At 38.8% G+C, this 25,787-nt stretch overlaps 1 protein-coding gene across 3 annotated transcripts in view; it reads right to left on the minus strand.

The window, feature by feature from the left end:
- Nucleotides 1–25,787, minus strand: part of LOC124123237 (septin-7-like) — a 112,450-nt gene that overhangs the window by 39,718 nt on the left and 46,945 nt on the right. For all 3 annotated transcript variants that reach the window (XM_046486539.2, XM_046486538.2, XM_046486537.2), the window contains 2 exons: nt 9,567–9,701; nt 2,964–3,081 (listed from right to left, as the gene is read on the minus strand). In XM_046486539.2, coding sequence (XP_046342495.1) covers nt 2,964–3,081; nt 9,567–9,701 — 253 coding nt within the window. The remainder of the gene's footprint in view (nt 1–2,963; nt 3,082–9,566; nt 9,702–25,787) is intronic.

A 25,787-nucleotide genomic window follows, 5' to 3' on the forward strand; every position in this document is an offset into this window, starting at 1 on the left:
CTGTAACTGCTGAAAATCCGATACACATATTATCATTTTAAGCATTATACAACAAAAGAGTACTTTGATCCAAAAGTTTTTTTCACTCACATTAAAGTTTTTACAGGTTGTAACACAGACACTATACATCTGTTACAACCGATTTATTTATTGTACCTCATCTCACCATATTAAAGACATCAGAGCAATAGTTACAAGAAAATGCATAATATACTGAACCGCAAAAGAAACGTCACCCCAAGTAACATTGCAGGAAAAGTTGCCATCTAAATATCTGGGTAATTTTTGTCAAAGTTTCCAAAATTTAATATTACCTTGTGCGGAAAAATGAAATTTGATGATAAAAAACCCAAAGCAGATGACAATAGAGCCGATCGCCCAAATGCATCACGGCAACGGCCATGGTAACCCGATGCACGTAAGGTCCGTGCAAATTGAAATGCACATGCATTTCTTGCCCTATAAAAAAATCCACCCAGATTGGATAATTGGATAACATTCATTCGTTATTGATTTGCTATCACATGCCAAGTTTGACAAGAAATCAGCGACACCAAGCCCTTGGACAATTGCAAGCTGGACACACTACCTGGTAAGTAGCCAATGCATTTCAAGTCGACATAAGGACCACATACAGGCTCCAGCAACGGTACGAGACCACCAACACTACAGATGACCAACGACGTAGTGGAAGACCAAGGGTCACCACCCGACGTCAGAATCATCAGATTGTGCGACAGCATCTTCAAGATTGCTTTGTTACTGCTGCGGAAACTGCTCAACAGACCATGGTGCCACCAGCAGTGGAGAAGAGTCTCTTCTCAAGACGAGGGACGTTACTGCATCTCAACAGCAGATGGCAGAGAGAGAGTCTGGAGATGCCGTGGGGAACGTTATTCGGAAGCTTGTGTTGTTGAGAGAGAGTCGTGGGGTGGTCCAGGGGGAGGCAATGGTGTCACAGCAGCTCAGTACATTGATCAAGTCTTGAGACCACATGCCATACAGTGATCGCTCGCTATTGCGCTCTTCGATAAAGCGCTACTTCGGTTATTACGCGCGGTAACGCATGGCTCCCAAAATTTATGTACACTTTTAATACTGAGAGTTTTACACAGACATGATTGTATTGTTGTTCGTTGTTTATTTGCACATAACGCTTCTCATTGCATAATCAACGGTTTATCGCTGAATGGAGTTCTAATAATCTGTTTGAAAACATCCGCGGCAGGTCCCGGAAATACGATTGTTCTACTAGTTAACTTTTCACACTATACATCCTTTGATCTTAGAAGCGCATGCATGCAATAAAAGAGAACCACAAGTGAAGTTTATATTCTTAATTAGTGGGCAATCCAATTTAAGGCTAAACTGTCACACACATGTAGTTGCTGTCACAACACGGTGGTCATTCATTTCGTAATCGCGCTTTCGTAACATCGGCTGTTTTTTCCCCGTAGTTATAACAAGCGATTTCATTGGATTAAAATTTGTTTCTAATGACGCTTTCTTGCCGAAATCTGCTACAAGTTTCGTGATTGGTCAATTTTGAGCACGTGACCTCAGGCAGCCAATCAAGCTGTGATACAAAGCTCGTGTTTGATAAATTTCAGAAGTTAGCGAAAGATTGTTTGTTAAATCGTGTTATTCTGAACGTTTTAAGCAGGAAATCACGATATATATTAAAAATATGGAACTTCGCGAATGTATCGTGCTAGGTTACGAGCTGTGACAAAGATTTTTCATGCATATATTTTTGCATTAAACGTTGTGTCCGAGCCGAGAATTCAAGGCGACGAAAGCCGAGATGTCATTTGACTTACATTACACGCGATCGCACGAAACGATGGAAATAATAACTTAGATGTAAGTTTGACTACTTTTAGATATATTTTTGTTGATTTTATTTATCACTTTGTATAATATATTTAAAGATTTGCTTAAAATAGTCTTTATTTTGCTCTTTGACATGTTCGATGCGGACCCGTTGTCGAAATGTGTGTCCGAGAATTTTATTTTCAATAACATCGCGGGAAATAGTGAATAATTTTTTAATTTATTGATAAAAAATGATAAATTAGAATGGAATACGTATTTCAGACATTGTGAAATATGACAGATTTAATAAATGAATGATATTACAGGTAGATCTAGGTCCATAAAAATATATACTATTTTGACGTGACGTGAGATAAACACATAGGCCTATTGATGATTTGAGATTTGCCGAGCGCGCTCCCCCGCCTCGGCCTCGGGTAAACGGCTCATCGTCTATAACGCCCACCAATTATTTGGACCCCATTGGTAGCGCAATAGCGAGCGATCACTGTATCTCATTTGGCACGTTGCCGCAGCCACGAGTTTCAGCATGATAATGCCCGTGCCCCCACTGCGAGAGCAACAAGAGACTTCCTCCAGCAGAATAGCATCAGAACCATGCAGTGGCCTGCCCTTAGTCCCAATTTAAATCCCATTGACCACCTGTGGGACGAGATTCAAAGACGGCTGAATGACATCCGACCAAGGCCGACAACTGCAGCTGAACTGCGTCAGGCGTTCCTCAGAGTGTGGGTTCAAGTGCCTATGACCTTATTCAACGACCTCATCCATTCCATGTATCAACGTTGTGCGGCAGTCATCAATGCACATGGCGGACACACAAGATACTGACTTGTGATGCCATTTTCTCAGAGACTAGTGTTGTGTTTCACTTTAAGAACATTTGACACTTTCATTTCAACCTTGATGGTCAGTTTTGCCAATGTTAATCTTTTAAATATGTCTTAAAGTATGTTTACAGTGTTTGGACAAATAAGTTTTCTCATATGTCTGTCCATGTGATGTTAATTTTTTAGGTTCAGTATATAAGCTATTACCCAAGTTTAAGTGAGCAAACATAACCATGTTAGAAAAATTAATAGAAACAGACAAACTGTTTGCCTTAACATTATTATGTCTATACTTACGGTTTTCTTAAATTCTCTACATTCATCTGGTGTCAGTGTGTCTGCCTTTGCTATGAGGGGGATGATGTTTACTTTATCATGGAGCCGCTTCATGAACTCCACATCAAGAGGCTTCAACCTGACAACACAATATCAACCTTCAGTTTAATTTACACAACTCCACAAACAGTTAATTGGTTGATTAGGATGCAACTTATTCAAAATGTTTGCTGAGCAATAAATATGTCATATTACAATTATTTCTGACAGCTAAATGTTACTTATTTCAATGATAAAAATATTTTCAATGAAATCATTTCCTTATGAATACAACAGTAACTTCCTGAAAGATATTTACAGTGGATCCATGTGATAGAGACATGTTGGCACACATATTTTAAAAAAAGAACATGAAATATATCATCATCTACATAAATGCATTACCGAAAATATACAGCATCTATTTCAGTTATGACAGAAGAATCATAAACTTGTGGCCAGATCTGAACCTCTTGATTTAGGTGTCATCATTGGTGGCAACAAGAACGTGAAGTTTCCGTTTCATTGGATCAGAGAAAATGTTTCCAACACGACATAATCCAGACACCAGACAAACATGCCATGACATATGCTCGTTTGACTTTCAGTCAGAAGAGCTAAAAGTTATTACTCCTTTGCATGTCTGACAATATGGTTTTGATGAAAATACAAGTAAATTCTAGATATGTTTTTATATTTGTATACTTATCCTGCATTATTCCTTACTTCTGACAGAAAATGAAGCTGTGATGGGTCCAGCTGATGAGAAAAACTTGTTCTACTTGTAGAAGCAGGGCTCCAATCACCAGCTGCCACATCATACAGGAACATATACGGAACTTCATATTACTGTTTTGGTTACACATAATGTTACTGAAGATATCGCAGGGAGACAGGTCTGCGACAGGTGGACCCTTAGATGTTAGTAATGCAGGACAAGTTTACAAATATAAAAAAATCTAGATTTTACTAGATTTTTTAACTTATCCTGCATCACTCCTTAATGCACTCTTCTGTACAGGTCGGTAACTGATCAGCCAGTCCTGTCTGCGGAAAGGTTACAAGAGTATGAGTAACAGTAAGAACAGTAAGAGACAATAGCATGCAGAGACTTGGATTACAAAGCTATAACTGCGGAACAGCGAGAAAACCCTGCTATCAAGCGAGTGTATTGCTACACAGGTCTGGTAAGGCTGGCTCTGGACATGATTATTTGTATTTATGGCTTTGCAGATTAGTCACCTACTGGGATACAACCAGAGGACCCAAACTGCGAATGCTCTCAACGTCTTCTAAGGCCACAACCCTCAGGTTGTGGCTGTCGAAGACCAAGTACTCAAAAAACACCCTTCCATGATGGCTCTAATAGACCAATTACTGTGAAGAGCAACCGCCCGAATCTCATGGGGGTTATTAGCTCTCATTGGTTCAAGATTAGATTGCTATCAAAGCATACCCGACTGATGTTGGGAGCTTGCCAACACTCGCCGCTGTGGCTAGTGCAAAGAGAAATATTGTCTTCTTGGTGAGGTTAAAGAATGATGTTGTGTGAAGAGGCTCAAACGGAGGAGCATGCAAACATCAAAGTAACACATTCAAATCCAAAATTTGGCTTTCTGATCCTCAAGCTGAAAGGAGTGTAATAAAGTTTGCAGTTCTGGTATCTAGGTCATATTGAGGTCTTCCGTAACTGCAAACACTAAATTTAAGTAGTGGGGCTACCCATCAAGTGTTGTTTGGTACCAATGTGTAGGGAATACTTTGCCAGGAAATGAGGCGAGGCTGCTGTGGGGTCCTGAGCCCTATCCTCACAAGAGGTTCCCACTTATGATCATAAAGGACTCAAGTTGAGGGTCTATGTGCCATAGCAATGGCCTTAGCTGCTCATGCTGAATAACCTTTATTGCCAAGGGCTCTTCGTAGATAAACTAGGCGTGCAGATGAAACCTGCCTGGTGTGGAGTGTGGTCGCCTGCTGTGTGGGTGCACAAGTAAGTTGGGCCATCCTGGCTGAGGTAGTGGATCGTTGTCTGGTCCCAGGAGCACTTGCCATTGGTGAAGTGTTATGGGCTGCTGAAGGGCATTAAACAGATGGCATAGGACCTTGACCCATCTGTCCCTTGGCACTGTTAGAGGTCCAGATCTGTTTGGAAAAGGCCTCCTATGAACTGGAGCTGGTAGGATGGAATTAGGTGCCTGGTGACGGGTTAGGATATCGCATCTGGATGATTCAGTATGCAGTTGTTTTTTTTATGACACCGGATGTTTTTCAGGTGCAGAGAGGTGGCCATTCTCTTGGTAAGGCAAGTAAAAAGCCACGGGGTCACTGAAATGCCAAACGGTAGGACCGCCCACTGAAGTGGAACCTGAGGAACTGCAGGTCGCTGGGGTGAATAGGATCATACAGATAAGCATCCTGCAAGTGGAGGCTGATCAGGGCGTTATAAATAAGCATTGATGCTGCCCCTGGATCTGCCAACAGGTTGAGGCAGTACCCGGTCAATCTGCTTCTCTTGAAAATCCACGACCGTCTGGAAGTGATCAATCCTCTTGGTATTGGTCTCAGTAAGATCTTGATCCATGGCTCAATATGATGAGGCTAACGCCGACAAAGGTTTAACACAGGCACAGTCGAAGTGCCTGGGGGTGCAAGCAGCGTAGACTTGCCCTGAGGTGCAAACATCGACGATGTACCCGGTGACAGCGGCAGGTAGAGATGCCTGTAGAGGCGCCCTAAGGTTCATAAATAGGTGCTGCTGAAGACATAACTGCAACGTGGACTCTTGGGAGTCTGACATACTCTTGGAGCACTGCAGAGATTGCTGAGCCAGGCACTTGGACGATACCTGCTGATACCTGTTAAAGCTTGCAGAGGAAAGCAGTGAACACAGTTACACTTGAGTCCCAAAGTACAGAGTTGAGTACCATTTAAACACTGTGGGAGAGGCTCTTTGGTAGATTTTTTACCCCAGCAATTAGGACAACGAGCAAGCATAAATTGCAAACCAATCAAAGTTGAAGTTGTAAATAGACTGATCACCCAATTTTAGAGAACAAACAAAGTTTAATTCAAAATAATGGATTGACGTTATAATATAGACAAGGTATCACACTATAGTGACTGAACAAACGGCTCAGAGTGCAAGCAACTAATATAAATTGAAACAATTTGTGCAGAAGTTGCTTAGAGTAAGATACCCAATTATAGAGAACAGACATGGTTCAAATGGACGATAATGGATACATAACGTATCATAAGATGTGTATTACACTATAAACACCAAAAGACGGCTAAGGGTACTTACACACTAAGTTAATACTTAGCTGACACTGAAATACAGAACATGTGTCATGAAACCGTGACATGTTAGCAAATACAAGATGACGGAAAGGAACAACAACAAAATCTGGGACAAACTGTCACCTTCACATGCCAATATAAATATTATTTCATGTAAACAACGTCAAACCAAGAGACCACCCGTCACAGGTAGGAATAAACTTGGTTAAATGCAAACATAAAGACCACAGGCACAGAGAAAAACAGCAATAAACTGGGGACCAACTTAGAAGTACAACTTGTCTGTCCGGTGACAGTGATAGTGTTCCATGACGTCACCACTTCTGGTATGACGTGGCAGCTGGTGATTGGGGCCCTGCCTCTGTAAGTGGAACAACTTTTTCTCATCAGGTGGAACCATCACAGCTTTGTTTTCTGTCAAAAGTAAGCAGTAAATACATTTAGGAGTAAAGCAGGATAAGTTTAAAAAAAATCATATTTTGCATCATATTGCACTAGTTCTTAAAGGAAGTGCACCAAAAGATTTGATTGCAGAGGAACAGTTTGTCTGTCAGGACAGGGAGTTGCAATCACGTTGTGCCCTGATTGAACCTGAGTGTTGAGGGAGTTGATCACACAGAAGATATCAATTGAATTCAACAGGAGTGTCATTAACCTTGTGGAAGCCAGCTTGTTTATGTACAAGTGGACTGAGATTGACCGACTGGATCATGAGGCATGAAGAAGGAAGGAGCTCTGATCAATGGGATACTGCTAGGATGACCTTCTTGAACTCGTGGTTGTTGATGTGAAGGTACTTCTCTCAACACCTTGCTACCTAAAGATCGTGGAAGTGCACTCTCCAGCCCATGTACAACGCTTCGACAAGGAGGTTCATTCAATGTTACCAGCCATAACTAAAGATGCAGACGCAGAGGAAGCAGAAGGGAGATCAGGGTTTGGCAGTTGTTAGTCTTCCAAGTGTTACAACTGTAGACGCAGGAGATCGACTGACAGCTTAAGATGGGTAAGCTGGGACTCTATGGTGTGTATTCCATTGAGTTGAGTTGACCTTGGAAGATGGTACAAATGAGCCTCAAAACCAAAACACGTATCAAGGACTCTTCTGTAGACTTGGCATGGAATAAGGAAATTGTATTTGTGTTCACCGCCATGAAAATAGTGGACATCAGGTGGAGAAAACATGGTCAGAATAATACCATCAAAATTCGGTATCACCAAGCGTTTACACATTCCATGAGTGCTGGAGACTTCGACTAGAAGTCTGTAGTCTATCGCAAGGTTCTAAATGTCCCCGAAGTCTAATCAAGGTTAGTGGCAATCTCAAACAAAATCGGCCTAGGAGGGAGCAAAATAATTGGGGGAAACAGTTGAGGGAACAGTGAAGGCTGACAGACGATCCTCAGCAGATTTAGTGCGCTTTAGCTGAAGTTTATCATCGATCCAATGTAGTTGTCTGTTGTTTTGTTGTTTAACGCCACATTCGGCAATATTCCAGCCATATATCTGTAAATAATCATGTCTGGACCACACAAAACAGTGATTGATATCATGAGCATCGATTCATGCAATTGGGATCGATGACATGCATGAACCAAGTCAGCGAGTCTGACCACCCGATCCTGTTAGTCGCCTCTTACTACAAGCATAGTTGCCTTGATCCAATGTAGAAACATAACAGGATAGGTGATTTCAAAACTCCCAGACGACGAGGTGTAGGTGTGATGATCCACTTTGAACCTCCATCATGTAATCACACTCAGAACACAACTTGGAAAGACTGCATCGTCCCTGGCAGTCACAGCAAGTCTCATGGGGTCAGAGGCAGAAAGATTCATACTGCACTCCTGACAAACTGGGCGAGGAGTAAGATCTTTGCTCATCTTATCCTCAAATTGTAGTGTATTCAGGGCAATTTCAAGGAAAACCTAGTGACATTACTTTCAGACTTAGAAAAGAAACTTGCCCAATGAAGTACAACTTGACTGAAACAGGCTGTCCTATACCTCAAACTACCTTAACAAAGAAACAACCAGATCCAGTTAAATGACATCATGTCCCAGTTTGGAAACAAACTCAATGTGGTTTAACGTTCAAAGAGTTAACTGCCCTAAAACTGAAGATAAAAGCAATTCTGATCTAACGACCATGCCCTTCAATCTCGGTCATTAAATGCCAAAATATAAAAATTTGAAAGCATACCTGGTGCTACAAATTTATCATAACTGTAGCATTCTGTAAATACATTTATTGACAATGTTTGGGTGACCTTGACAATTGGAGGTCAAGAATCTTCTCAAAGTACCATCCCAGATAATCATATGCCGTCTATAAGCCTTCAAAATCGATGCTAATTTATATACCCTGTCTATAAAGCAAATTGGAATGAACCACACAAGCCCTACATTTGCAATAAAAACGTGTTCATCTTCCGCAGAAAAAAATAACATCTTAGCAGGGAAATTCAGGGAAACAAACAGATCAAAACAATAAAACTAGGTCAACACAAATTTGATATTTGAGATTAAACATCACTAGACACGATGATTTACAGATTAAATTCAGCGTTAGAAATTAGCACTAGTCCTGTAGTCCTTGCCAAACTGCCCAATAGTTAAGGTACATGTATCATAAAGACTAGTAGAAATTTACCATTTTTAAGGGTTTTGCTATATGTTATCATTATAAGGACTAGTGAACTAAATATGGTAGTTTCTACCCCTGAAATTGTATTTCCTGTTCTTCTAAGCATTGTTTTATGTAGAGATTAAGATTACCGTGTGTATGGTCTCGTAAACTAAGCCGGAAGTAACCATCAGCTGGTTGAAAATTACCCAATAAAATAACTACAAAAATTTGATAGTATTATCAGAAGATTTGTATCTAAAACTATTATTTTATCAGGAATAATTTATTCAAAGATCATGCTATTTTAGTTGCAGATTCTATATATATTTGAAATATATTAATAACCATGAGCGTAGCACTTAGGTACAGCTGATCGCTATTATTGGATATTTTTTCGTATGGAACAATTTGACCAATCACTGTCGATGCTCCCCTGCTCATGATAGTGAAAACTTTCTATTGACATTTAACAGTCAAACTACAACAAATATTAATCAATGTCATGTAATCATGAAAGAAAAATCCCCATGGGTATTTAAGAATTATGCCAGATAGGAAGTCATAATCACGCGGTTAAGAAAAACAATTGGGCAAATATGTCTTATCTCCCTGATTGTATCTATGTGCCACATGCTATGACACGGCATGCATGCTTACCCATGACCTGTAGGTGCAATGTAGTAGAGACAACAATGGACTCGAGTGTCAGAACTTAACGTCCGGTTCACACGTGATTCAGCGTTGAGGTACTCTTCATACTTGGTATCTATGTAGTCAATGACTGGCTGCCAGCTATGAAAACAACATACACACAAACATTTGAGCATCAGATTAGCAATTTGCAGAGGGTAGCATATGATATCATATTGAAATTGTCTGACAGAACAAGCATGAAAGCAATAGAAGTACACCTCAACTGAATCATTTAACACAACATTAATATAATATTTATAAAATTCAAGGCTCTGTAGCACAAAGAATGTTTTGTAATATAGGAACAACATTGGACATTTTGTAATAAATTGTATATTTATATACTTATTCAGATTTTACACAGTGTAGCATTTTCTCCTATTTCAAACTATCCATTCATTTTCAGAATATGCATGGGAAGAGAATCGTAGGAAGAATTAGGTAAATTAAAATAGATACATTGCAATGATTTCATATTTTCAACAGAAATTGTCAAAGTTACTGTCCTATGTGACGCCATGACTGACGCAAAATAACGCACAACGACAAAGATATTTATCCTTTTCTGATTACGTACATGTCACATTTATATATATACGATCCCTGAATCAACAAAAGTCCCCTCGTAAAATCCTGCTTACTGTTGACAGTGAACACGCCATTTTGTAAAAGTCGGGTCACCGGTAGTGATGTCATACGTAAACATTGTTGTACATATTTGGTAATTTCTTTGAGGTGAAGGTCCTTGAATGAGAGTGCACACGATCATTGTATCATGGTGTTTACAGTTTCACTTATGATGTAGATTTTGCATATCTTTTATATCTTTTTTCACACAGTTAATTTCACTTTGGATATTTGTCAATGTTCAAAATGATATCATACGGAAATATAGGCCACAACATGTATAAGCCAACCTTTGATAATCTCCTGTTTGTTTGAACATTGTTTACATAACAATTGATAGGTTTATAGTGTCAAATACGATAGATCTATGTCTTTCCTTTGGACAAGTGTTACAAGATGAAGTGTAAATGTAACTGCAGCATCTTGGGATGTGTAATAGTCAATATTATAAGTTCATAGTCAATATTATAAGTTCATATAATCAATGTCCATGAATAGCCGTTTCATTTTATTTTATAACTAAAACTGAATATATTACTTGAACAAAATGGATAATTTTTTTCATTAAAATATATGCACACATTTCTGAAAGAATTGTCTTGGTCTTGGAATTGTTTTTTATGTCGTTTGATACACAGAACAGTGATAGCTAACGATTCGCCAGGTGCGTGTTAGTCACAAACAATTTACGAATTATTCCTCTCATTTTGCATTATATAATCAATGGGTTCATTCTTTTTTCAATATTGTGATCACAGTATATTAAACCGTTTACTTTATTTCTCCAGGAATTGTAAAAATTATAATAATAATACCGGGCCATGCCATGTACGCTGTTGGTTCAATCTTATACGATTATCCTGATAATTCTATATCAATAGAGCTTTCTTCGCGACTTTTACTGTGTAATTCTGAGACGAGATGAAGGGAAATAATAACATAATAATGAACAAATATATGTCCAATATTGAATATAATTTTGGTTGTTTTGAAATATTCTTTTGGGTATTTCATTACATAAATTGATGCCAAACAGGTGCGTGTCTTGTCCAATTGAAACACGATAAACTATCTAATTGTTTACATATTCAAGACATTATTGATGATAAGACTAGTGCTCCATTAATAATGGTGCAACATTAGTCAAATTACACTTAGACATACAGGAGAAAGTTTGAATCTAAGGACTAAGTTATAGGTTAGATAGGGCCATCCATTTCTCTAGTACCTCTTTTTTTATGAAGTACGATTTCATCATTTCTCCTGGGGTTTTTTATAACAAAAAGTATACAGTTTCAATATCAATATTTATGTTGGAATAGTTTGGTTCTTCGTGAACAAAACACCACAAAAATATATTGTCCTTACACACAGCTAATTCTCACCAAGTGATCTGAGTTATAATAAACTAGTGCTAAGCATAGCGGAGTTATGCCCCCTTTTCTTTGTACGTGTGTAACCTCTCTGTCGCCTTTTAACGTCATAGAGAAAAATCAATTTTTGGCATTTACAGCATGCTATTTTTGGCATTGAATGTATGTCGTTATACATACGCATATAACTCCATTTGATATATAGTTATGTCGTTCAGATATTAGGCAGTATTTTGTTCGCTCACAGATTCTGTAAAGCTTCTAAATAAAAAAACATCGTTGCACAGTACTTTTATCGGTGTACGATAAAAAGCGGAGAAATATAATGTTTTCTCGGAAGTGTCTTTTTTTTAAACCGGTTTAATATTTGCAGTTAAAGTTACACCATCAAATAGGAAATTTAATATTCTCCACCTCTGCGTAATTTTATAGCCAGAGGTATATCCTGTGCCGCGTGAGCGCAATTCTTGCACAACCTTCACTTTTCCGATCTTAGGAAAATGTGCGGCAGAAAAAAAACTCGGCATCCAGAGGGTTAAGGCTTTCTTTCTCACTCTTTCTTTCGCTAGTTTTGTGGTCTAGTAGTATAGGTAATAGGGGTTCTGCCGCAACCCCACTGGAGACAGATTTATATACCTTTACTGCTACTACAGGTGGCATTTTTTATGCGTAAATGATGATATGATTCAACGATAGTCATGAGTCATATTAAAAGAAACATCAATATTAATTAATAATGAATAAAATTTACTATAGTCCACGAGGATATTGGAAAGGTGTAGGAGCAATAAAAAAATTAGCCACCGCGGCAAATGTATCTAAAGATGTGGCCAAGGATTGGTTAAAGAAACAAGCGATGTGGCAAATATATTTACCGGCACCGCGTTATATGCCGAGGAAGAAGTTTGATATTTTTACAACGAATGAAGTTCATCAGGCTGACCTCTTGTTTCTTCCCCACGATAAGGTAAGACGCAAAACGTATAAATACGCTTTAACAGTAGTGGATGTGGCTAGTAGATACAAAGAGGCTGAGCCATTAACCTCGAAAGATTCAACAGAAGTAGCTAATGCACTGAGCCGCATATATAAACGCATATATAAGTTTATGGGATCAATAACTAAACTGTTGACAAAGCACGATGTCGAAATCAGGCGTGGTGAAAGAGAGGCCCACCGCAGTCAAGCTATCGTTGAAAGATTTAACCGGACATTAGCAGAATGTTTGTTTGGCTATCAGTATGGGATCGAAATGAAATCCGAGCGATTGAGATCAACCGAATGGGTGACACGATTATCAGCTGTTGTATCAGCGCTGAATAAAGAAGTAACGAGATTAATAGGGAAGAAACCATCCGATGTGATTAAAATGAAATCCGTGACTTCCGAATCTTCAGCACCGAGGAGAGGCAAAGAACAAAAACTTCCGGATAGAGTAAGCGTAAGATATTTATACCAGGCAGGTGAACTTGAAGAAGGCCTACGTCGCGCAACCGATCCCATATGGTCTCTTAAGACATATAACATTAGTCGATTGGTTATGAAAGAAGGAGAGCCTATTCTTTATTATCTTCAAGATGGACCAGGTAGGGCATTTGTACGAGAAGAGTTGTTCATAGTTCCCAACGGTACGGTATTACCGCCCTAAATAACCATAAGCATAGGTAGTTACACCATCATTATCAATCCATCTCTTTGTATCTAAGGGGGATAATGATGTCTTGTTCATTCGTAATCCATATATCCTATGATTGTAACTTCTTAAAGAGTTCATCTCGTGTTTGAACGTTCTACCATTGAATAATGCTTCTTTATACTGTTCGTGTTTGATATGCTTTTTTACCACATACTTCTTAACACCCTTAGCTTTTCTTATCTCTCCATTATCGGACTTCTTTATAGAATACATCTTAGGTCTTAATCCTACATACTCCGCTATAGGGGTCCCAGCACATTCATCCTTCATCTTACCTAACACCTTTTTATTTACTACGCTGTGCAGTTATCTTTTGGGTAATCGCTGGTGTCGTACATATCTATTTTTTCTGCCATATCTTTATACACATCCTCGGTTTGTATTTCCATCAACAGAGAATCTGTGGCGGTATATAACACCTCGCATCTATCGCCGTATTGTTTCTTAGTTCGTTGTTATAAAAGTCATACATTAAGTGTTTTGACAAGTCGAGAATACTCATACCGACATACACCGGTCTGTTGAATTTTATATTACTCTTCTGCATATGCAACACGGCTAAGTCGTTATCGAATATCTTGCTTCTGTTAAAAGCCGGACTGGCTATAAGTTTCCTGAGTCTTTCTTCCTCATTAGATCTGACTAATTTAACATCAACACGCTTCCTTAGATTCTCCATAGTTTTACCAAATACTGAGTTATTCATGAGCTTATATAGATTCTTTTCAAAATTGCTGGTAGCTATCTTTCTTAAATCTGTGTTCAACCATATATAGGGCTCCATCCAAGGGCTTTGATCAAACTTTAGAACTCTGTGTATTTTCTTAAGTTTCATACCTCACGATAGATATAACTGGAGATTTCTGTAGTGAACTATATATTTTGTCTTATCCATCAAATTTGGTACGAGTTTTTCTACGTTAGCTAACCTACTATTGCCCATCAAGGAGTGTTGATATTCCGACTTCCAATCTTTATTAACCATTAATCTTTCAGGAGCTAGCGGATAACTGTTATGGGCTTTATGTAAGGAATTTGGATATTCCAGGTCAACTTCTAGTATGTACCCTTTATTCGCATCAATATCATCCACATTGATATCATCGACCCACTCAAAACCACCCGTGGGTAAAGGTTGACTCATAGCCCATCCGTACAAATTGTTAGCGTCGAGATATAATATATGCGTGTCAGGTTTACTCGGATCATATCCTTCCACTAATTTATTATTAGCCTTAGAATACCTTTTTCGCTACCATCGATATACCCCCCTCTTAATCCTTTCTCAATAAACAAGTGCATATCGTAATCTGTGTGTAGTTTTAGTTGTACGCCGGTCTTCTTCAACAATGCATCCCACGATAGTCCGGGACTGGAATAGTACCATGCCGGGTCCAAGCCATATTGTTTTAAACATGTCTTTCTAAATATCTCGTATATATTGGCGAGTAACAGTACATCGGTTTTTAAGTACTGATCGTGATAATCACCTAAATTCTTACAACCTAGTTTATCCCACACCGTCAGAGCGTGTTCATAATCGGCATTGTTTATTTCAGATTCTGTTAAGTTACTATAGAATGATTCAAGGGGTGTTAATTTAGTTTCATCGAATCTAGACCAATCATCCATATATTCGTAAGGATATACACCTTTTCTCAACAACAAATGACGAGTTATCTTATCGGTATATTGATTTGTTATCGCAAAGTCATCGGCATTGTTCGCATTAGCTAAATTGTCCAGGGAAGATAACAGAAACTGTACGGAGTCTATGAATCTAAGCCCATTACTTTGCTTTATTCTGGCTTTCCCATCCTTGTCCCTATAATTTATAGTTTTAGTCAACGAGAACGATATGTATTTTTCCATATTATTAGGAATGCACGTTAAACCGCCGTCGGTCTTTGAGATAGCTTGCATAATGAGATGTGAATCGTATCCCCTAAGGTTATGAAACACAATGGGGATGGGTATTGTTTGAGATTTCATTTTTAGTTTCAAGTTACACTCGTTATGTGCAGCCCCCCAATAATTACCCATGACGTGGCAATGATCTCTTACGGAATCCCCATTCAGGGGTTTATTACAAACATGACAACTCATTGACTTCTTATAGGCCCTCCAATCATCCCTCGTCATACACATGGGTTTCTTACGCGATAAATTTTCCCTTATTCTTCTCTCTTCGTTTTGTAGATATTCTAGGAACTTTCCCGCTGCATCGGGACCTCTGTAAATCATGGGCTGGTTTGTTTTCCCATCATACCTTACAACTATATATCCAAACCCACAACGGCACAAGGAATATGTTCTTGAGTTTTGTACGTATTATTGCGTTCGGTATTTTCTATGGGTTTGATAAGCGCTTCGAAGTCGGCGTAAATCATGTAAGGTACTGGCATTTGATTACAATAATGTTCAAATTTTAATATATTTTTTCCCTCTTTAGGCATATCGATCCTGATAGCGGTCTGTCCAACACCTCTACAGTCTTCTTTATGCGCTTCTAAATTCTAATAGATCTTGTCTGCTGTACCCATGTAGGCATCTTTCGCAGAAATATTTCTTTTCCTTATGTTTTGTTTGATCGTATAATAGCCTGTTTAAACTCTTCATCCATGTATAATGATATTTTCCATCTTTTTCGATCAGAAATGAATTGATTCTGGGAATATGTTCCGGAGCGGAACTTATCCTGTGTACAACAATTCCTTTAGAATGTCCGAAAACATTTATAGCTAAATTATTTTGCTTTTCCACCTTATCAATTTGTAATATTGGTGTAGGTTCGTCTATACCATCGAAGTTGAGTCCATCGTTTTGAGGAAAGCTAGGTCTATTTGCAATTTTAGAATCTACGGGGAACAATGCAGATCTTATCATCATTCTTAAACAGTCATCGGATTTATTTTTTATGTTAATTATGGCTTTTTTCTTCTTATAATACAGGGGTAAATCTATATAAGATCCACCTTTGAAGGGCATATAATTTGCTATATCTAAATATAAACTATCGATTTTATCCACACCCCAACCAGAACCTCTATTAGTCCAGCATTCTAAAGTTTCCTCTATCCTCTGAATTGATGTATCTAATGTTTATAGTATCGGATTCGGTTATAACTTCTTGATTGCTTCGGAAATATGTTTCGGTATATTCTGTGCTATCGTCTGCGCTACTTTTACTCAATGACATTTTAATTGTCAGCTGGTATTTTATACTATGTAAATCATCTAACTCCTCGTTAATTTTACTCGATATTATGGGCTTAACATCATTAACATCCATGTTGGAATTAATATCCATCTTCCAACCTCTTAGATATTTACCAACGACGGCGGATGTGGGTACAAATATTAATTCTTGTTGTTGTTGTTTTTCAACATCATCATGTTGAACATCATTATTATCTAGTAAAGCGATCAATTCAGCTCTTCTCATTCGAGAATAACCTCTCAGCCCACTGTTTTTTGCTTGAGCTTTGAGTTCTCTAACAGTCTGGGGTTTGTTGTATTCCAAACCGAGTAAATCGATCAATTCAGCTTTTCTCATTCGAGAATATCCACGTAGACCATAGCCTTCAACTCTCTGACAAAAACCATTGTGGTTAAATGGTATATGCAAAATGATTCATTTGTCTAATTGGTTGTTTTTCATATATCTAAATACATATTCTCCCCAACCTATTCCTCTCATTGATGTAATCTCTCTTCCTAGCATAAATAATTTGGTTCCTGACCCTATTAGCACCGTGTTTCTTACATAAACAATAACGACCTTTGACCCCTATCCCACATACAGAACAGGTATAGTTTATATTTCCGCGCCTGATGTAATAAGAGTGTATTCCACAGTAAATATCAACACAGCGTCGGTTACATTGAATTTTTTTACCCATGAGTGTAAATCTGCACAGATTCATGGTTTATACATCTATCATATCATTTGTCTAAATGCAAATCAAATCACGTCTCCACTTGGCTATTTATAGTTGGTTATTTATTGATTAGCTGTCACTCTGGTTTATGCATAGTTATTGTGTAGCTGAAAATTGTAACAGCTGATAACCCAATTATCACGAATATGACCTCACGGTTCTTTTGAGCCTCTGACGGTGTATAAAACTGACTCATTGCTGGTCTCGGTATTGGGTCAATTTTTTTCCCATAAACGAGGAAGTATTCGTGCATGGCAGATTCGACATCCTTAAACGTTTGAATTGAATGTCCTTCCTTACGCAGTTCTTCATAAATAAAGTCTAATCTCTTCATTCTCCGTCTGGTCCATTGTGACTGAGCTTTATCGAGTTGTTCTAATGCTTTATTATGTCGTTTACGCTCCTCTTCAACTTCTTTAACGTTTGATTTCCTCAAAGTAGAAAATAAATAATTACTCCCTGAAAAAGCTAGAGCATTAACAATAGCTCCACCGATCATCATCGCAATTGCTGCCATCTTCAATAATACAAAAATATTCAAATGTTTAATTACTTCATTATGTCTTCCGGGATAAGCCCTGGTTTGATGAGCATATCTTTCGTTGCCATTGCTAATCCAATATCTAGAATCATCATACCGATATCATAACCATTAAAATCTAGCTTGGGAGGTGTGGCTTTAGTAATCATTTTAGCTATACTGGCATAGCAAATGGCCAAGCCGGTGACCACCGCTGAATGATACGTTGCGTTTACCAACATTTTACCGTCTGTAACTGGAGTAGTCATGCTTCTTATAGCATTATATGGGGGCGAACCTCTAATTAGGGCTCCAAGCCTGAAAGGCTGTAATTATTATTCCGCCGTTTTTTTAACCAGACCTACAAAAACAACCAGTAGCCAGAATGGCTTCAAAATCGACAGCAACATCGGCATCAACGTGACACAGATACCAGCAAAAACCCAAGGCCATAGGCCCAATGGCTAAGGGCAGATAACTCATCAAAGTTTCAACTTCAGCAGCAATAATCTTCGAAACTAATTGTCCAATGACTTCCAGATTTGCCATGCGGCAGCGCAATCAGATGCCCATCATTTTGTACTGCAGGACCATGGTAGCTACAATGCACCGTTTGGCAGCCATATTGGATTTAAAGGTTTTGGCACTTTCTTTTCACCATTTTTCTCAGTACTTGTCTCTCAAAATCTGCTCAGCTCAAACTACCACCTCAAAAGCTTCCAAACTTTCCATACTTTGTGTCCAAATACATCCTTTGGTCAAAAGTCATGCGTTTTCCTGATACCTCATGTCCTGGCGATTCCAGAACACCAAACCGTTTGACTGTAGCTAAACGGACAACGAAACTACAGCGTTTTAAACATGGTACTCTTTGCCACACGTCCATAAACTTGCCATGTAGCAGAACTCTAAACACTAATATTTCGGCCAATACTGGGCCGATTTCGCCCAAATTTCGTGTGTATGTAAACTGGGCCTGTTCATAGTCATGCCTAATTGTAGCCACGTCGCATTGAAGCATAGGGAGAGAAAAATGTGAACAGAATTCATCTATAACAACAAATTTTAACCTATTGTACCTCACCATATCATCCAAAAAATGTCAGACTAGGCACTTTTTAGTATTTACTCATCCGAATTATACATATACCAAACTGTGATCTGAGAGACAAAGCGATTTTATGACGTTTCCAACTGGTTCATTGAAGACACTGAGAGAAGCAGCAGTATAAATTTACAAACAAACCCTGGTTGTTGTTTGAAAATGCTATCATCTCCAAAAGGCATATTTATTTCTTTGAATAATACGGGACAACGTGACGTCTGTTCTGTGATTCTGTGTCCTATTCCCTGGTTAACTGCAACTGTGTTATTCCTATGGTTTACCGATTTCACTAGCGGCAGAGAGACATACTTACTTATCTATAGAAAGCATGTGCATACATGTCAACATGCTGATTTGGCTATATCCGAAGGTGGTATTCTCGGCAGTGAATCAGGGTCGTGCATCGATGGTATAGCCCCATGGACAAATGAACTTCAAACATATTGTGTATAAGCACCTAAACCCTTCTTAAGCCGGCACTGACAAGGTGTATTTCATGGTAAGGGTCAGCCAGCCACTGTAACATTATAGCCAGACAGCAGTAGCGCTATATCGCGGTGATTGACCTACTTGTACCAGTCAATGCACTCAGTAAACTGCATTGTTCATCAGGTCTTTTGGTTGCGTTTGGCCCCATCACTTTTCTCGGTTAATACAAACTGTAAACACATGATCCATAATCACCTAAATACTAATTGCTTCAATGGGCACTCAGGATAGATGATATGTATAAGACTGAACAGTAGTGCATATATGCTTCCCGATACCGGAAGTGACTTATGAGTCAACTGGGATAATTGTCTTAAAAGTAATCACATTGAGACATTAAAAACTCATTTTCATTGGTTTAGTTCTCTGTATAACCAAAGTGAGATATTGTGAAATGCACTACCATGAATGTACACAAGCATCAGCACTTCTATTTGATATCGCTTGGAGCCGGCATCGTTGCTTGCAACTATATTTGAACTTCTTGTTGTGACATCGGGGTGACGTTTTCTCTTCTCCGGTCTTATTAAACAACCATACAGCCGCTATAGCAACAACTCCTACTAGTGCCCATGTTTTAATCGGATCAATATTGGAATTATTGTTTAGTTTCGCTTTGCGAGCGAGTCCTCCCATCCTGCCTGCAGAGATGTTTTTTGTTTTTTTTCTCGTAACTCTGGGTTTCTCATTCACAATCTGTGTTTGTGGTGGTTCCTCATTCACTCGTTGTGCAGTTGGGGTTATTATTTCCTCGTTCACAATCTGTGGTGTCTGTTGAGTCTCCATTATTATTAAGTGGGCACGTATGTTTAAATTGACAATACCTAGCCGTTATTAAAGCTGTGGTGAGTGGAGCTAAGAACATTCCTTATCTATGATAAAACTCACAGCTCACTGCACTTAGAGCGTGTTCGATGAATGGGTCTTTCTCGAGAGATTCGCATAAATACATGCGATGTTCTGCTGGGATAGCGAGAAATGTACTAGCTACGACTGTGTATAGTTGTAATATAGTCGAACCTATCGTTTTAGTCATGGTAGCTCCCAGTCTAGACTCGTAACGCGCGTACAGTTTTTTAATTTCTTCGTCGGTCATGTTATCAATTTTTTCGATGGTATAATTTTCCCCCAAATATTGGGAACATTTTCCACCGGCTACCAAAGCGGTGAGTCTTTCTCTATGTTTATCTAAAGATTTATCTGTAACTTGTTGATCAGGCTCATCTTTGAGCATTTGTTTGATGAGTTCGTCGCATTCCATAATGTAATACCTAAGGAGATATTTAAGTCTAATATAATATAATATGGCATATCCAATACATCCCGTAATAATGAACTGTTGCGAAAGAATGAGGATTTCAAACCACATTATGTCACATTAACCGCTAATGTTCAATTTACCGTATTTTTACTATAATTTTGCGATAATTTTGCTATATTTGCCACATTTTGCTATCTTTTTGCTATATTTGCTATAATTTTGCCACATTTTGCTACAATTTTGCCACATTTTGCTAAGCAATTGCATAAGCAGCTGGTGGATCGGTTTTTAATACGAGTTTCCAGTGCTTCGTTGTCGCTAACAGTTTTCTGACTTTATCTCGTTCGAGCTTGGTATAAATAACGTCATTTTCGCGTAAACATTCCTCGAATGAATCTCGACCTTTGCAATGAAACAGTGCTACCCATTTGGTTTGCTCTCTGAGATCATTCAGGACAGAGTTGTATTTTTGAGTAAGTACCCAAACGCTATGTTGAGTATGCCGTCCGGAGAATGCTAAATACGAAAGCATATCTTTCTTTTACTCGCGCTACAGTCGTCTATTACGAAAAGGGTTGATTCTCCTTTGTATTTTTCATGACATACTCGTAAACAGTCTTGTAAACGATCGCCCAGATCAACTCTGTGTACCCCGTCGTCATTCATTCATGTTTTATTAACGCTTATAGTCGGGCACAGAATAATAATATGATCGAAAACGTCCCGATAATGACTTTGTAAAATATCTAGAATAAATCTGTTTTTCCACAACCCGTTTGCCCGCATATGATAGCGCAGTGCGGATCTTTAGGTAAAAGATTATTAATAGATTGCTTTTGCACGAATCGTCCATTCTGTATATTAAGGTGCGCATCCATAATCACGTACAAATATATGTTTAATTTACCAGCCATTTCCTGGAGCTTCTTTATCTGTATAGTGACACCCTCGCTAGCATTTTCTATTCTCCTCCCACTACCGTGTAGTTGGTCATCGTCCGCTGTTCGCATGTCGAGCCATAGCGCGTACTTCGTGGTGAGGTATTCACCCATCGATATACTCCCGAGAGACAGATCTTTCGAGTTCGCGATAACTTCTGGGCTTCGTTTTATAGAAGGAAGTTTTTTAATCTCATCCCACTGGTGATACACTAGCATTCCTTGGCTATATAGTTGATTAGGAACGCCCTCGATAGTCAATTCTACTTTTGTAATCTTGGGATTGTAGAACTTCTCGGTATTTCTTTTAAATACATTGCCGGGGTCCTCGAACAACATCAAAATACCCTTCAACGATCACGTGGGAACGTTTAGATTGATATTCCACATCGTATCTTTTTTGTCCCTCGTGATCTTTCGGTGTCGAAGCATGCGATCGTACAAAATGGCTAAACTTCCGGTATACTGGTTACGAATTTGTCTGGCTAATTCAGGATCTGTTATCATATCGTACTCCAGCGAGATATTGTCAATGGAATAGCTAGCCGTTTCTTCACCACCGGTTTTGATTACTCTACCGTAGTCATTAAAAGTGAGTTCGTATTCTAACCTATCGCCTAGGGATGCTTGATAAAAGGGCATGTGTGAATCTAGTAATTCAAAGTCTAGGGGAATATAGAATCTGTTACCTAATGCGTCGGCAACGTCCTGATCTTTTACGACGGTACCATCACCATTTTCAGCACCCACACGCAGTCTCAATGTGTTACAATTACAAATATGTAACAATAGTATACATCGCTATCGTCGATACTCAAAACCTCATTACCGCTAATTTTAATGGCGATTTTCTTAACGATAGCACGACCTATGTTCTGAACGGGCTCCCTGTTAACATCAGTAGAAGTCAAAATAATCGTAAATGCTAGTCAGACAGTTCCCAGAACTAACACATCGTGTGCACCGAGATTAGGAAAGCGAACCAGAAGCGTTTGATTCTGATCGATGGTACTAGGGTTATTAGTTATAGTTACAGACTGACGAATTGCTTTGACCCCTAATGGATCTCGAAGTCTACGTTGTGGGTTTAACTTGTGTCCGTATTGCGAAGACATTGTTATATTGAAAATATGTACCCTATGTTAAATATAAAAAGGGATGATATTGATCTAGATGATTTTGATAACCCGAGTACAATCGAAGAGGGTACTGATGAAACCAGCTTTGGTGGCATGGAACTTAACAATGAACTTTTACAATCAACCGTCAATGATTATTACGATACCTTTAAAGATGATAGTCCTATTGTTCGTGACTATTCAAAGTTTGAGATAGATAGAAAAGGAATATTGCGACTGCGTGGCTCTCCGGATATTGATCTTATGAATTCTCGTACTCGTAAGCCCCTAGCCTTGTCTATGATAGTCGGTAAACACGGTATCAGCACTGTTCGTGATAAATTAGGTTTTGTAGACTACTCACGACTTTCCGCGAAGACTACTAAGGTTCTTCGGACTGTGCGTGATGAACTCGGTAACATGGATAATTTGGAAGCTTCCTCGAAGGTGGCCTCGGACGGACTCGGAGAAATCTTGGATACCTATTACGATAATTCCACGTTACAGGTACCATCCTTGGAGTTTAGTATTAGGGAATTACGAGGTCTTGACAAGGCAATGCGAACAATGCAGAGAGAACTCATCAATAATATAGCCAAGCTATCCGAAATGGACAAGCATATAGCTTATGAGAAGACAAAACTTGAACAGGCGGCGATGAGTTCAGTAGACACCGCGTTGCAGAAAGATTGCGCTACTTAGAAGACGAAAGATCGGCCCGCCTCAAGCTGCTTCCAGTAATAGAAAGGCACTTCATTCACAAATCAGTCGAATTCGAGAAACTATCGATCAAGTCCTCAACGATGACACTACACTGGCCGATAAAATTAAAACATTGTTCAGAGAACAGGGAATAACAATTGTCAGTAAGAATTTATTATATCGACTTTGACTCTCGCGTTAACAGTACAGGTGGCGGTACAGGTGGTACAGGTGGTAGTACACCGCCTATGTCGGATGGTATAACAGAGTGGATAAAAAAGCATTTAAAAGCATTAGGTTCAGCACTGGGAAAGCTCGCTGAAAAAGCCGCGGCTGCACTTCCCAGTATAATAGGGAGTGTTGTTTCCTGGCTCTTGAATTTATTAGCTAAGACCACCACTTGGCTTAGTCAAAACTTGTGGGCACTGGTCGTAGCAATTGCAGGGCTGTTGTACGTATCCGCTAAGAACTATTTAACCAAATCATCAGTAAACCAGCCGCGACTCCACCTAATACAAGCGCTGGTTTTTCATCGATATGTTGTTGATTTTTAGCTACAATATGCGGTGGTACTTGTAGTTGTGCATCAGTAGATGTTTTAGCGATAGTAGATAACTGTGGTTTGACTATTCCCGTTTCGCCTGTGTTTGTTTGCGTTATTAATTCGGCATTTATATCTGAATTTATACCTAGTTTTTGTTGATCGGTAGCAATAACAACTTTATTATTATAACCTATCACTTGACCGATCTTAATTTCCATATTACTCAGAGACATGTATAGTCCCGGCGCATAAACGTAGTCCACTTTGGATTGAGCGTACTGTAATACATCTTGATAACGTTTTATAGAAGATGGTATTTCAACTGGTGAATTAGTGGCGTCCTCCACGCTTTGGAGAAACTGTTTTTGCGCATCGAACGCCGTCCCAGAACCGATGATTCCCGTTCGTGTTTGCGATTGTGCACCGAGAATTGCCCATACATAAGTTTTTATTGATTCATTAACTCTTTCAAATCCTGAGTTAGTAAATTTATTTTCCGTTTTATCATTAAGAAATTCATTCCAAGCATCTCCAGGTGGTTGCTCAACCTTTTGGACGGTGAAAGCAACACCACCCTTAAAGTTCATACGATCATCTCTCCACTCATTACTCGAGAGAGCAAAGCTCGGAAGAAGCCGACATCTTTTCAGTAAATCATCGCTGACTTCTTTTACAGGTTGTCAACCAGAGTACGGAATACCTAGACCATGGTTAACTATATGCAGATGCCAATCTCTATTCGTAAAAACATTAAATTCCTGACAAATACGTTCGAATGCCCACCTATTGTACGGATTATTTGATGCATTCCATGCACAATCCTGCGGTAATGGAGCATTAATTTCTTTAAGTATACGTCTAATCTGATAGTACACGTGAAATGATAAAACAGACTTATTCAGTTCAAATCCTGGAGCATAAAGAGATACACCACATCCCGTTGTGGCACACCATATGGCAAAGTTTAACTGATTCTGCCAAAATTGCATCGGATTGTGAAACCAAACGTTCACCATTTTATAGTTAGTTGACGTGAACCTGTACTTTTCAAAGATATCAGGGAATTTAACGAAAATATCAAAACCAGAGGCAGTTACTAAAATCGATTGATTAGTAATGTAAGATGATTTCATATTTAAATTATGATATAGTATCATTGTATATTAAATATGTATGTCACACTCCCGGGAATAACAAATAACTCGGCTGGACAACTCGAAGTCGCTCTATGTGATGTAACGTATTACCCGCTGTGGACCAATATAAGTGCTGCAAGATATAATAATGAGACAGTAATAAATAGTAAAAAACAAATTATACCTGATGGGTATTACAGCGTATGCTCACTCAATGATGAATGTTTTAAGCCTAATGGAATTAGTCTCACACAAAATGAGTCGAATGGGATGCTGATTTTAAACGCTGGAGAAAAGGATGTAAGGCTTTACAGGAACTTAGCAATTACACTTGGATGGAGTGGAGATATAACAGTACTCAAGTCAACATTTGATGGAGATACATAACCCGATTTAGTTCCCTATAAATACTTGTGCATCCATCTTGATCAAATAAGCATGACGGATAATATTCAACTAGAAAGTCCTTCAACTCTGCTCAGATCTATTCCAGTGAAAGATGAAAAATATAATAGCGGTAGAACGGAATCTTTCTCATCATTACAATATAAAAAATTGAAGCGTGGTATTATTTCAGACCTCTAAATTTCTGTATTAGATGTAAAACACCAACCTGTACATATAGGATACTTAGGTGTAACACTCCATATTATAAATAATGGTTGATTCATCAGGCCCTGGAACACTCAGACAATGTAATACAATTGCGCTTTCCGATCTCGGACACACAGAAGG

This window comes from Haliotis rufescens, unplaced genomic scaffold (genome assembly GCF_023055435.1).
Source record: "Haliotis rufescens isolate VD_foot unplaced genomic scaffold, xgHalRufe1.0.p SCAF_19, whole genome shotgun sequence".
NCBI lineage: Eukaryota > Metazoa > Mollusca > Gastropoda > Lepetellida > Haliotidae > Haliotis > Haliotis rufescens.